The 13,530-nt window shown below is 35.8% G+C and overlaps 2 protein-coding genes and 1 pseudogene across 2 annotated transcripts in view; 1 reads left to right on the top strand and 2 right to left on the bottom strand.

Annotated features, from left to right (window-relative positions):
• LOC104719961 (probable transcription-associated protein 1) overlaps nucleotides 1-5,876 on the bottom strand; it is a gene marked incomplete at its 3' end in the record, with an annotated part of 19,206 nt that extends 13,330 nt beyond the window's left edge. Inside the window, exons 1-13 of the mRNA XM_010437940.1 lie at nucleotides 5,487-5,876; nucleotides 4,594-5,309; nucleotides 4,335-4,460; nucleotides 4,154-4,239; nucleotides 3,870-3,978; nucleotides 3,283-3,378; nucleotides 3,084-3,146; nucleotides 2,939-2,998; nucleotides 2,696-2,761; nucleotides 2,304-2,385; nucleotides 2,079-2,203; nucleotides 766-1,998; nucleotides 6-371 (exon numbers count right to left, since the gene is read on the bottom strand). Of these exons, the coding sequence (XP_010436242.1) occupies nucleotides 6-371; nucleotides 766-1,998; nucleotides 2,079-2,203; nucleotides 2,304-2,385; nucleotides 2,696-2,761; nucleotides 2,939-2,998; nucleotides 3,084-3,146; nucleotides 3,283-3,378; nucleotides 3,870-3,978; nucleotides 4,154-4,239; nucleotides 4,335-4,460; nucleotides 4,594-5,309; nucleotides 5,487-5,544 (3,186 nt within the window). The remainder of the gene's footprint in view (nucleotides 1-5; nucleotides 372-765; nucleotides 1,999-2,078; nucleotides 2,204-2,303; nucleotides 2,386-2,695; nucleotides 2,762-2,938; nucleotides 2,999-3,083; nucleotides 3,147-3,282; nucleotides 3,379-3,869; nucleotides 3,979-4,153; nucleotides 4,240-4,334; nucleotides 4,461-4,593; nucleotides 5,310-5,486) is intronic.
• Nucleotides 6,355-8,827, bottom strand: LOC104716518. Its single transcript, XM_010433899.2, has 6 exons — nucleotides 8,526-8,827; nucleotides 7,848-8,360; nucleotides 7,668-7,753; nucleotides 7,254-7,564; nucleotides 7,075-7,146; nucleotides 6,355-6,912 (listed from the first exon to the last, which is right to left on the bottom strand). Exons 1-6 carry the CDS (start codon nucleotides 8,686-8,688, stop codon nucleotides 6,567-6,569), a joined length of 1,491 nt encoding a protein of 496 aa, XP_010432201.1. The 5' UTR covers nucleotides 8,689-8,827; the 3' UTR covers nucleotides 6,355-6,566.
• On the top strand, nucleotides 9,547-11,514 carry LOC104716517 (annotated as a pseudogene).

Below are 13,530 nucleotides of genomic sequence, written 5' to 3'. Positions count from 1 at the left end.
TCAGCAAACACATTTAACGCAGTCAGAGCAGCTTTGGCATGGAGCCTGTTTTCATCTGCAAGCACATCAACAAGAGCATCTAAAAATATCAAAGGATCCAGATGTTTTAAGTTAGTAGACCAATTGATATTGGGCTTGGAACTTGTTGAACTCACAGAACCCCCAAATGGAGCAGTACTAGTGGAAGCATACGACGAGGTACAGTCCCCATGCAAAATAATTGCAAAATGGCGACATATGTTTATAACAAAGTCATCATCTGAGTCGCTGAGATCCGGATCAGAACTGGAAGCAATTATAGTTATCAATAGTGTCTTGAAGATCGACTTCTCAGCGATTAACTGAGTCTTTGTTTTAACCCCTAAGTCAGCCTGCAGCAAGAAAAATATTGTCTTAATGAATATTTTCCTTTTACACCAAGTAACATAGATAATGATAATGTAAGAAAAAAATAGGTCAATCACAAGGAATGACATGAAACAGTCCTAGATCGTTTTATTTAGAGAGAACAAATGCATGGCAACAAGATAACAAATACCAAATCTAATCATGGTTCAATCAAGAAACCATCGCCTAACAGGCACCCCCGCCTTCAACTATACGTGATATCAATAACTTAATTTATGATGCATTACGAATACTGGTGATAAGGTAATGGTTTAAGAAAACGTCAGCCAACTGAGTAGCAACTTCAAATTTTGACCAAAAAGCTACTGAATAAAACTATAAGGGATTAAGATCATAAGAGAAATACCAAAAACCAACCTTTATTTCTGTTGATTCACTCCTGCGCCAAGATGAATCAAAAGAGGAAAGTAACAAAGCTGATAATTGCTTGGTCATCTGACCCTCATCAGTGACGCACCCAGGCAAATTAAGTTGAGACAACAAGCAAACGCGGAGGAATTTTAGAGCTTGCTTTTTGTAGTAGATGTCTGTAGTGAGGTTTTTCTGAATAACAGCTGCTACAGCAAGATTAATGAATTTGTCCATTGGCACAAGAAATGGAGTGGACGGCGCAAACGTCAGAACTAAGCGAAGCCCATGCTCTGGATTATCTTTGCATTCAAGTGTAAGTGGCTCTTTCAGAAATCGTCGATTGCGACCACCCAACTTTCCTACAATCTGTAACGCTTTACCACCCCAAGGATATGGCACCGGCTTCAAGTGAGACCATAATGCTAAGATCACTTCAGACATCACATTTGCCATACTTGGCTCCAAAAAATCAGGATTCAGACTATCCACCCAGAATTCAAGGGTGCGTAACCCCAAGCTCACAAGTTCATCACTTCCTCTTAAACAGGATACAAGAGGCCTCATAAGACGGGGAAGGTATGGCAATAAGGAGCTTAAGCGTGCAGGAAGTGTCAAAGAAAGTTCCAACAAAAGATCTCTCATGTCTTCACCGGCTGGACCCTCGAGCATTGTCAGAAGTATATTAAGACAAGGTAGTAGCATGGGGATTAAATCTCTAAGAAGCAGCTCGAATTTACATCCAGCAAGTCCTCTGAAAACAATTCGGAGCAATTGCATATAACCAAGAGTGTTTTCAATTTCAGTAGCATTCTTCATGCAGACTTCCATAATAATAGGCACTTGAGGTTGCAATATTCGTTCAAAATCAGATGGTGCTTTGGACACAGCCCCAAAGAGGCACCGGAACAGATGCAGAACCAATTTAGTTGCAGCTGAATCTGGATTCTTCAGAACATCAAGTTTGCTGCTTACTAGGAAATTAATCAGAACATCTGCAAATGGCTTGTATACCTTGGGAGCTTGAAGAAGAGTGGCAAATATTTGAACCAGTTGAGTATTGTCAATCATGCACTCAAAAAGTTCAGCCATACATACAGAGAACATATCCATTAGATCTCGAGGTTCCATAATAGCCAAAATTTGGGAGAATAGATTTAGCATTTCCTTTTCCTCATCCTTATCTTTGAAGAGAGCTAGGCAATGGACACCACTTTTTAAAACACCAGAGGCTTTCAACACCTGCTTTAAAGTAGAGATTACTAGAGGCTTATAAGCCATATACTATCAATGCCTACACTAAACAATCTACCATTCAATACCTCATCTTCTCTCATTCCTTTAAAAACTTGAGAAGCAGATGACTGCGAAGCAAGAGCTTGTGGGTGCATTCCCTGAGGTCGGGGCAAATGTGCATGGGTTATACTCCATATGATTGTCTTCATTCCTGAACATAAAGTAGGAAAAGAGCTTAACATATACAACCATAATCAATATGTATAACTGATCCGCTAAGGTGAAACATCAGTATGGTCAAGATTCAATACCCATCACCAGTGTCTTGATCAGATTCTTACAATCATTCACTTCTTTGGAATGTTCGGCAGGAACCTGCAAATTCAAAACTGCCTGCAACCAGCATGCTCTAGTAATTATTATTTTTGGTCAGATATTCTATATGTGAATCAGAAGTAAATATAAAAAAAATAACAACAAAGACAATAATGCTTCAGTAGAAGTAATAATATGCTTCAAATATATATATTTCTGCCTAAGTTATAATTCATTTTAGAAAAGAAAGTAGACTCTAATTAAAGCTCAAAAAAAACTTTAACGAACGCTGTGGAACTACAAGGTTTGAATATAAAAGTGGAAGTGTAGAACACAATCTCACAATCTCACAATCTCACTAAGACAAACAGCCATCATAGGTAATTACCTGGACAGGAAGTTCAAGTTTCGACCTCAAAGTGATTTGATCCTTTCCGTCACCCTCCTCTAAAAGCTACAAGGAGAAAGCCAGACTAAGTACCACATCAATGAAATAAAAGAGTTGACCAACAGGATAGATAAAATTTCAAGATTCTCAAACACAACATTAAGCAAAACCTATACAAAGACAATAAACAACAATGCCAAAAAGCTGAAACATCACAGAAACTTAAAAAGCAGCCATAATTACCTGAGGAATAGTACGCTTGAAGGTATTGAATTTCCCAACAAAGGCATCCAGGATACGTCCCTGTAAAATAGATGATTAAAAAAATAAGTTAATGATTAGAACCGCCAACCAATTCTAATATGAGCTCTCAAGGGTTAAGCTATACCAACAAAATCCGTGCTTCATCCATTGAATGCTGGTCAACACCTTTCTCAAATATCGGTTCCACCTGAACCCAATATAAGTAATAACTATTAAGTTATACCAAAATCTTGATTCAAACATAGTAGACAGATTATGCCAAATAAATGTTAAGTAATAAATCAAGTTTAAATAAGGCAACAAAATGGAAAATATAGCTTTACCAGATTTAACATCAGTCGTGCACAAGTTGTATGGATGTTAAGAGAGAGGGTCGAGTCATGCATGTTCCTTGAAAATAAGTAGATGATCCGTGATAACTGCCACATTGTTTACAGTCAAATAAAATGAACTGTAAAAGAATTCACCCGTAAAGTAGATAATGGAACGGGAGAAATGTAAAAAAGGGAAGCTTGATGTTGGCAAGAAAGATTGATCAATATGTTGTATTCCTAAGATTATTTATTTCTTGGCATTTTTCATCTGTCAGAAAATTTTAGGAGGCCTCAGGTTTCATGTCTATAAGCAAGGAAAATCTTCCCAAGCGTGAGCACTTTCTGATCATAATTGATAAGACCGTTAAGATGATAATCTCTTTTAATACCCAACCACAAATACATAGCAATAACAGTGTACTAGAACACATTAGTATCACTTACTATAAAATATAGAATCATATGCCATACACAGTTTTCAGAGCTTAAAGCTATCCCAACTAGGAAGAGTAAATCTAGAAAGATAGGACTAACAGATAACAAGAAAAAAAAACAGAAGCTAAAGTAAGAAACAAAGTGCACAGATCGGGAGGCACCTGAGAAAGGGACAAATCTGCTCGAACATGGTGAACAATCTCTGCCAGTAGGCTGTATGCCAGAGGTCTCAAAGACTCAAAGCATGCTCGCCCTGTTCCAACTAGAACCCTGACACAGAAAAAGTAACAAATGGATGACAAATTTCATTACTTGTTAATATATTATTCTGCGCCACACTGTGAAATATACAGAACAGTAAAAGTTCTACTTGTTAAATACAAAAAAGCTTCCTGGCTGGTGCAAAAGTTTTCAGACTTCAGAAAGGCAAAAAAGGCACACTTACCTCTCTTCCAAAAGAGTGTCAATAAGAGGAAATAAACCTCTCTTGAAATCCGTCCCAAGAACATGCTTTAGTGAGACTAATAGTTCCTGCATTTCAATGACCAAAACAAATCTTTAACTGCAAGCCCATGATTGTATACACGGTAAACAATAACGAAGAAAAGGGAACAGACAGTTCTCACCTTTCTGATAGATACAGAATCCGAACAGGTGACAAGCAAATTTACAATGCTCTTACATATGCTTTCTTCATGCGGCCTGATATATTCGGCACAACTTTTTAACAAATAAGTCAAAAAAGAAACCGTCTGCAAATAAACAAAAGAGAAAAAAACAAACACTACAAGTCAATAGATACCATGGTCTCTTCAAAAATATATATATATATATATATATTAGGTGAAAGAACAAGGCGGTGCAGGTTTCCTTCCCGAGTCTCACCTTAACCTGAGCACCCTTCAGTTCGATGAACTGAGGCTTCATATGTGAAGAAACTTTCTCAGGGCCAGGGATCGATATAGCAGAAACCATCAGGGGCAACAAATTAGGTATATTGATCTGAACAAGTCTGCTATACAGCTGAAAAAGAAACATAACGACGAGGGGGCTCTCTGTGACAATTCTGAATGAACGAGTACTAGGGTTAATCTGCCCATTTCTGGAAGGTGCAGTAATGGAGAGCGACTGATCAGATGGTGTAGAGATCTCCACACGTTTCACTTCTTCCATTTTGACATAGTCGAAAAAATGGCAAACAGTTGATCTGAAGTTTTGGTAAATCTTGCAGACAAAGTCCAAGAATGGTTGAACCTCATTTTCTAAAGTCGGCCTAAAGTTCCTAAGAAGATCAAAGATGATGCGAATGCAGATTAACCCATTCTCTTCATTATCAGTGGTGAGCACCTGCATAGCAACCTTCAAGAGGTCTTGAACAAAGGGACGAAGAACCTCGCTATGTGGTAGACGATTGAGGATCTCAACCACGATGTTGCGTAGTTTGTGCTCAAGATTATCAGTGAACTGTGGCTTAGTAATCTGAAGAAGAATCACTGAAGATGCCCGGAAGTAACATTTAAGAAAATTCAAGTACTCAGCCGTATGTGTTATCTCTAGGCTGTCCCTGACCTCCACCACCATCTCAAGCCTAGCCTGAATAGCTACAGAACACAAAAAAATCGAATCAATGTCACTGTAATCAAACAAAAAACTCATAAGAATCAGAAGACAAAAATAAAACTCCGCAAAGGGTATGACAAAATCAATCCAAAATCAAAAGCTTCTTGGAACAAACAAAACACGATATACGGAATAAACGAGAGAGGGAGTGTTATTACGTAGGTCAGGCTCGACGAGACGACGAGAATGTTGCTCAAAATTCTGAATTGGACTCATGACAAGCGAAAACGGTGTTTTTAGGGTTCCGTCACAGAGTAGAAATTGGTTCGTAGACGACGTCGGGTCCTCGTCCTTCTTTCTAAGACCCAAAAGCGAGACTGATCCCTAACGGTAAGCCCAAGGTGCTCTCTCTCTCCCCCCACTAGGTCAGAAACTAACTAAGGGTTTATCAAATTAAAGCTAATTTAAAAAGAGAAAGCTCAGGAGACATAACACACCCAACGACCTCGAGGTTAACGATGGAAGAAGATGATGAATTTTTAATTTTGTTTTTAATTTTTTGGGTCTCTCCGGCGAAACTCCCCTGAACAGAAAGAGAGAGAGAGAGAGAGAACCTTCAGAACTGGACTGCAGCGAAGTCGCGCAGCCGAATTATATAGTGAGGTCTAATTTTTTATTTTTTTATATTAAAGTCCAATTCTTCCCTCTAATTTCAGAATTGGATGAAAACAAAAACAATTTATATGATCGAACAAAAGTTTAAAGAAATTTCGTCTAGTCAACTATATAATTTAGTAATTGTGTGTGTTATATTATAGACTTAATTTAGACAATTTATTTAGTCTTTCTATTCATTTTAAGTTGATTTCTTGCCTTTTCTTTTGTTGAATATATTCAATCCCATAATGTTCTCGTAACTTTTTGTTTTGTCGAAATATAAATCTTTAAACTTTTTTTTACATAAATAACCTCAAAATTTATTAATAATAAAAAACTTATATTATTTTGGGCGATAATTTTGTATTTATTTGTAAACTTCAAATATGTGCTTACTAAACATTTAATTATAGTTTTTGCTTATAAACAGAACAAATAAAGTCATATTTTTAAGGTATATATATACATGTTACAAATCGAAGAAAAATTAAAACAAAAATACACGGTCAAAACGACAAAATATAATAATAACGAAAGCATCCAGAGTTTCTCTTCGGAACAATTTTCATTTATTCTGTGGTAAAATCAAATATTAATTTCGTATTACAAGAGGGGAAAAAGAAGAAGCAGAAAACAAATTCTCAAACGTTGTCGGAGCTAGTAGTAACCTTGGGTCTGTAATACCAGTTAGGAGTAGTGGGTCGTGCTTTTTCTCTTCGTTGGCTCGATGATGACCACTCTCGACTCTCAGAAGGATAATCTCTCGACCTACGATGTCTGCTTCTTTCTCCATGTGCAGCTCGATTGTTGTGACTCCTACCGTTTTGGTTGTTGCTGGACCTTGGAGAGCTACTGGCTACAGCATCAGGGGTACTCAGCAGCGTGTTCTGTTCATATGGCAACGGCTTAATCCCTTGCAAATCAGGTTCCAGGGTGAATCCTACTGGTCTTTTCGACTCGTCCATTTTCCTAAACGTTATCGATATCCTGAAAGCAGAACCAAGGGAGAACACAACAACCCCGTTTAGAAAACGTTCCACATTTTTCAGTTTGGTAGAAAATATTTTTGCTAAGTGTACACTCAAATACCAAAAAGAGAGTGTTATGGTTTCATACGTTAACAAAACAATCAAGGTCCTACAAAATTACCTCTTCTTGGGAACCGCAGGTATACAATGCTTAGCAACATCGGCTCCATTATCATTTAGCACTAGAACTGATCTGAAGGACAAAGGTGGAAAAAAAGAATCCCCGAAAAGTTAAGCAACAGAATTTTCAGGTAGGAAACAACTCAGAGAGAGAGTATGCAAAGCTATATAGAGCATTACCCGACAGGAAGCGGTATAGAGTATGAACCGGAGAATTCACCAGGCCCTACAGTTGTGATATGTGATCCAAAGAGTATATTGCACTCACTGAGGAATGATACTGTGCAGAAAGGGCGGAGGAAGTCATGGTTATCGATATGAGGGGGTATGCAATCGTCTTCATAATATATATTGACGATACAACTATCTGGCACACAAGTTGGAGGAAGTACATGCCACGCAATCAACCTTTTGATCATTACTTTGAAAAGAGACGGCATCGGATCAACCGCTCCACGTTTAAGGATTCCGGGTGGGTTTCTCTGTCTGTCCTGTCATACAACGCAAAGAAAACTCTTTAATCATCATTCATTCACTAAGGATTTGATTCAAATGTTATACATAAAAAAAGACGTATAAAAGAGAGTCACTTACTGTTATATAGTTATAACAACATCCAAATTGGATAGTAACTCGTCCTTTGCCTCTCATCCACTTCTTCGGCGTGGCAAAAGTACGTTCTAGATATTGAACAAAGATACAAAAACTCAAAATTAGATCAAGTAAACGTTAAAAGATTTCAAAACCAACGAGAGAAAAAACTAAAAGGCAAACCTTGAAGTTGTCCTTTTAGACCCTTGTCTTGTAGTTCATAGACAAAATCAACAATCTTTTTCTGCTCCACAGCGCTAAAAACACCGGTATGCAACTCAAGCCCCTCGAGGATATTAACAGACTCTCCTTTAACTTTCTCATAAAAACTAAACAGTTTCAATTTCTTCACATTCACAAACCGGTAACGCTCTCTTTCCTCCCTAGACATCTTACGCTTCTCAGGAGTCTTCTTCATACTCGGATCAACGACGTCATGAGTGCTTGACTCACTCTCCTTGTGTTCTTCCTCCTCCTCCTCCTGGAGCCCATCTTCTTGTGCCATATCAGCCCAAGACATTCGTGGACTCGCCGTCTCAGAAACAGTTGACTGAGATTGCATTGCATCTCTTGCACTGTCTTCTGACAAAGATCCAAATACAAAACCCCCAGAGTGAGAATCACAAAGCTTCCCATTAGAATCATCGTCCACCATCGAACCTGAACCCGCTTTATCCTCTTTGTTACTAGAGTGCTCTGTAATAAACGAAACACAATTACAGAAATCTCAAGAAGATTGCTTAATTACTTACATATAATGATGTTCTATATAAGCAGTATCTCTAAACAATCCCAAAAATATTAATTAGCAACGTTTCTTCAATAATCGAATTAAGTAAAAAAAAAAAAAAAGAACAGAACCTGGGTCAAGAGAACGGATTCGATGGGAGAGAAGATGAACGCAGTCGTTGCAGAGATCTCGAGATAGAAAAGGCAACCAAGTGGTTAGGAACTCAGAGGCAATCTTAAGTTCCGAAGACTGATACTTGCCGAGGAAAACATCTTCTTCGTAGATTGGATCCATCTTCTTTGCATCACAAAACCGAATCTCCTCCTCCTCCTCCTCCTCCTCTGTTTCCCGTACTCTTAAGTTTTCAGTTTGTAGGGATCGAATGGAGTTCGTTTACTTTTGCTCTTTTTGAGTCTTCTTCTTCTTCAATGAATTAAAATAATCTAGGTCGGATTTCCTTTACTAGTTTTGGTAATTTTATAAACTACTACAACACGCCGCCGACCAAAGAGTTCTGGTCCACAAAGCCCATTAAAACTAAAGCCCATGTAATTTAGATTTATCAAAAACCTTCTTCACCCTTAACTCGCAAGTACGGTCAAACTTCTATAAATTAATTATGGTTATTATTAATTTATAGTAGTTAATATTATTATTTTATAGTATAATATTAATTATAGAGAGATTTGTTTTAATTTTTAATATAGTATAAAACAAGAATTCAACAATAATTAAGGAAATAAATTACAAAAATTATAAATGAATTTACTTATACAAACAATATTAATAAACTCTAGATTGATGNAAAAAAAAAAAAAAAAAATATTAGCAAATATATTCAGATGCAGAAATTTGTATTGTTTAATTTTTATAATATCTTTTCTTTTTTAGCAACAACAACTATCTTTGCGTATTATCATTATAATAGTCTTATTTTTTTTTTTTTTTTTTTTATGCCAAGACTAATTAAGGTCTTTAATCAATTAATCTAATTAGATTTTTTTCCCCTTGTTCTCCAAAATAAAATAAAAATATTTTCCCTCTGATATTTCAACTCAAAAGTCAAACATCTGTCATTATTTTATTTTATTTTGCCTTTTTAACGGTTAGGTTATAAAAAGGGAAATAAAATAAAACAAAATCAAAGGAAACTAAAGTAGAGGAGCAGAAAAGCAAATTGGGAAGAGACGAAGAATCCTTCTTTCTCAAAAATCCTTTGGCAAGAGACGACGAATCATCCCGGAGCAAAATCCCCATTCGAAAAATCGTAAGAAACCCTTTTTGTTTTGTGTGGTTCAATCGCCGTTTTTAAAATTTCGTGATTACTTAGGACTTGTCAGATCGAATTTTGATATCTTTGAACTTTGTTTTAGATGATAATCATCCTTATACTGTTCGTCGTTAAAGATTTTATTTTTATTTTTATTTATAGCTTCTCTTGTTTATTGTTCCTGCGTTTGAGTTCAGTTATCGTTTTGAGATTATAGTTCATTAACCCCATAATGGTTTCAAAATCCCATAGGAAGCTGAAAGGTTCTGTTTTTTTTTTTTTTTTTGTTGTTCGTTCTCTGTTATATTCTTGTCTTGAGAGCTTCATCTTAATTATTGACCTTGTTCACTCCACAAGAGGCTTATTATGAGCTTCACATATATAAAAATACTCTTTGTATTCTTAGGTCAAACCATGTTGGTTCGGCCCTTTAACTAGACTAGAGAATGCTGTTTTGGATTGGATTCTTATTAAGCTTCTTTTATATATTTACTGCAGAAAGAAACTTTCTTCCTTTTATGGAATCTGGTCAACTCCCTGTAGATAATTTAGATGCTCAACTTGTAGATGTCAAGACTTCCCTGGAGGATTCTGAGGGATTAGATGATCTGTTACGTAGGGTCAAATCCGCTGCAGCTAGCTTGCGCTATTTAAGATCAAAAGTTAGAAACTTGGCCGTTCCTGGTCTGACCAATGCTGAACACCTAGAATTGGAACATAATAGTTCAGCTTCTCAAGTGACTGGAGCTAACGAAACCCAGGATCCCTTGGTTATAGAGGATGGAGTCTTTACTTGGAAGACGCTTCAGTCCATAGAGATGGTTACTGATGTGCTCGATTCTCTTTTGAGGAGAGTCACAGCGGCTGAATCTGAAACTTCTTTTCAAAAGGAGAGGGTTATTATATGTGAGTAAGAGATTAGAAAAAAGACAGCCAAAATGGAGAACCTCTCCTCGAGGTTTGAAGAGATCCAAAGGATTGCACATGAGAATAAAACTGTTCTAGAGGAAACAGCGGAGCTAGTTAAGAAACTAGTTGAAGATAGTAGGAGATATAGAGAAAAGGCTCTGGAAAATGAAGAGGAGCTCCGTCGTGTCAAGGCTGAGTGTGAGTCACTTAGAAATTACGTCAATACTTCCACCAATGTTGTAGAAACACTTCTTTCATCCGAGCAGCAATTCCATACCATTGAAGCCCGGTCAGTCTCATCTCTTCTCTTTGCAACTTATATTACCTGTTTTATGTAAATGATGAGACAGGTATGTATGTGACTGTTCAATTGCAAAGGTACCAAGTATTTAAAGCTATGTCTATGGTGGCGTGATGAGTGGAAAAATCAATATATAGTAGCAAGCGATTGTCGCCTGATTTTACTGACTAAAAGTTGATAGTATATATAATTGCTGTATGTCAAGATTACTAAATCCATTCTCATATGTTTATTCTTGTGAAATCAGGTTGGTTGCTAAGTCGACACAACTGGAAGGTGAGAAAGCGCAGAAAGAGGTTGAAGTGCAAAAGCTAATGGAGGAGAATGTGAAGCTGAGCGCTCTTCTTGACAAGAAAGAAGCTCAACTTCTGGCCTTAAACGAACAGTGCAAAGTGATGGCTTTGAATGCTTAAAACATCTGATCCTGCATCTTTCGTGTCTTAGCAAAAGAGAAGATCTTTGAGATGTAATCCTTGGATATAGTTAGTGGGCGAACTTAATTTGCTATCGGATTCTTTTCTCCTTTAGATTTGACATTCCGGTAAACTATCCGTGGAACATGGCTTTGAAGAAAGCAAGCATAGTTGATATGTTTTTGCTCTGACTCTTTTCAAATGACTCCTAAAAGTCCTTGCTAACTTTTTGCTTCTTTGTTGATATCGTCTCCAAACTTGCATGGATTGTGAGATTATGTTACAAGCATCACACTCTGGATCTCCATGCTGTAAGGAAAGATCCTACAATGAATTTCTGAAAATATGATATGAGTAGTTTCCAAATCATACATATATATATATATATATATATATATATATATTTCAATTAGTTTAAACAAGGATCCAGTTATAAGATCACATAATCCAACTTTTTCAGCCTGGACTGTTTCAAATGCAAGAAGTTGTGCATACCTGTCAAGGATGTCAATTGGTCAAGAAGTTTTTAACTTGTATCTTTTGAAAGACGTTGTGCATATCTTCTTTTTGTGGCAAATTATTAAAACTGACTGTTCAATTAATGGTCGTCGAGTCAATCATGTTATTTTCATTTGTATAGAAGAGAAATCAGTGGAAGAAACAAGTAGATAGGATTAAATTCTTCCACCATCGTGACATCGACAGTTATTGCCTCCTGTACTATATGGTGCTCTCCGACTTTGCTGAGTTGTTGTTGGAAGAATAAGTGCCACATGGGAGAGTCATAGATTTTTGCAGACATGGATCCTACACAGTTTAGGGATATGAGCAACTCTTTTGTGACTCTCTCTTTAGATCTAATTCTGTGGATTTAGCAGACATATATTTCTATATTTGGTTGTTGCCAAAAAAAAAAAAAAATTATATATTTGTTTATTAACATCTAAATATATTTTCTAAGTTAATTTCTTGTATTGATGGTGGTTGAGGCATTATTCACATGTGTATATTCTTGAAAATCTATTTTCTTTTTAAAAGTGGTCCCTTTGGATTGGAAACTAATATCTGAATTTTTAATAAAATTTTGTATTGGAGTGAAAATTAGTTTTCATGATATTTATTGGAAAAAAAAAACTATTTAATAATATCTGAATTTCAATGCATTTTGTATCGAAGTGGAAATTAATGTGTAAGAAAATTTTGAAAAAAATCTTTAAAAAATATCTTCATATCAATATACTTTTATGCATTTTGTCGTTAGGAGCTGTCCTTTTAATAGTTTGTGAATTGGAAATTGTATTTGTAAGGAAGTTGGAAAAAGAAAGAAAATTTTTTTAAAAATTACTTATCCCTTTCTTTTATGCATTTTGTCGTAAGGAGCTGTCCCTTTTATAGCTTTTTGAATTGGAAATTTAATTCGTAGGGAAATTGGGAAAAATGCTCTTTCAGAATAACTCTAAAATTCTAATCTTTATGTATATTTGTCGTTAGGAACCGTCCCTTTTGTGGCTTCTGAATTTGGAGAAAAAATGAGGAAAAAAAATAAAATTGATTCTAAAGCCGAAAACTGATAGGTGACTTTGCCTTCTAACTACATCACATCATACCTACCTTGCAAAATCTATCTCTTTTGTACTATAGTGGGTTGAGTGTATTATTTTTGTTGTAGACATGTAATTGTCTTAGCTCTTAGGTACAAAAACTATTGTTATTAGTAGTTTTCCAAAAAGCATATATATACTTCAATCTAGGTTTAGACAAGAATCCAGGTTCAAGATCACATAATTCAGCTTTTTGGCATGACTGTTTCATATGAAAATTTTGCGTTTGCCTTTCGTATATCGAATGTCAAAGTTAAAAATGAATAAAGACAAGGAGACAAACAATTTATATTATGATAATACATAATGTAGGAAAATTCCGAAGGCAAACAGAATTTTATCCCACAAAATAATAAAATAGTCATTTGTTTATTGATATTTGTCACCATTCACTTTACTCCAATCTTTCTGTCTAGGCTAATTTTCAAAAATATGTTTTACCAAAAAAATAACAAATGTGATATTTCCTTTTGAAAACGACAATTTAAAATTAATATGTGAAGATGTATATAAGAGAAAAGAAGAAAAAATATCAAACTAGTCTAATAGAATAAACTTTTGCAACTAAAAAACGAATATACCAAAATCAATACTGAACAGGACATGGTGTAATTTGTTTTTTTTTTTTTTTTTTTTTTTTTT

This window comes from Camelina sativa, chromosome 10 (genome assembly GCF_000633955.1).
Source record: "Camelina sativa cultivar DH55 chromosome 10, Cs, whole genome shotgun sequence".
NCBI classification, from domain to species: domain Eukaryota; kingdom Viridiplantae; phylum Streptophyta; class Magnoliopsida; order Brassicales; family Brassicaceae; genus Camelina; species Camelina sativa.
The sequence above is the reverse complement of the archived record's forward strand: the minus strand, read 5'-3'. Positions and strand labels throughout refer to the sequence as shown.

Bases quoted from the DNA above. Each gene is read 5' to 3' on its own strand.
- LOC104716518 (XM_010433899.2), bottom strand. From the start codon at position 8,688: ATGGATCCAATCTACGAAGAAGATGTTTTCCTCGGCAAGTATCAGTCT. The intron at 8,361-8,525 runs GTTCTGTTCTTT...CGTTTATTACAG, and splicing joins AATCCGTTCTCTTGACCCAG to AGCACTCTAGTAACAAAGAG. The intron at 7,147-7,253 runs GTAATGCTCTAT...TTTGTCCTTCAG, and splicing joins TCTATACCGCTTCCTGTCGG to ATCAGTTCTAGTGCTAAATG.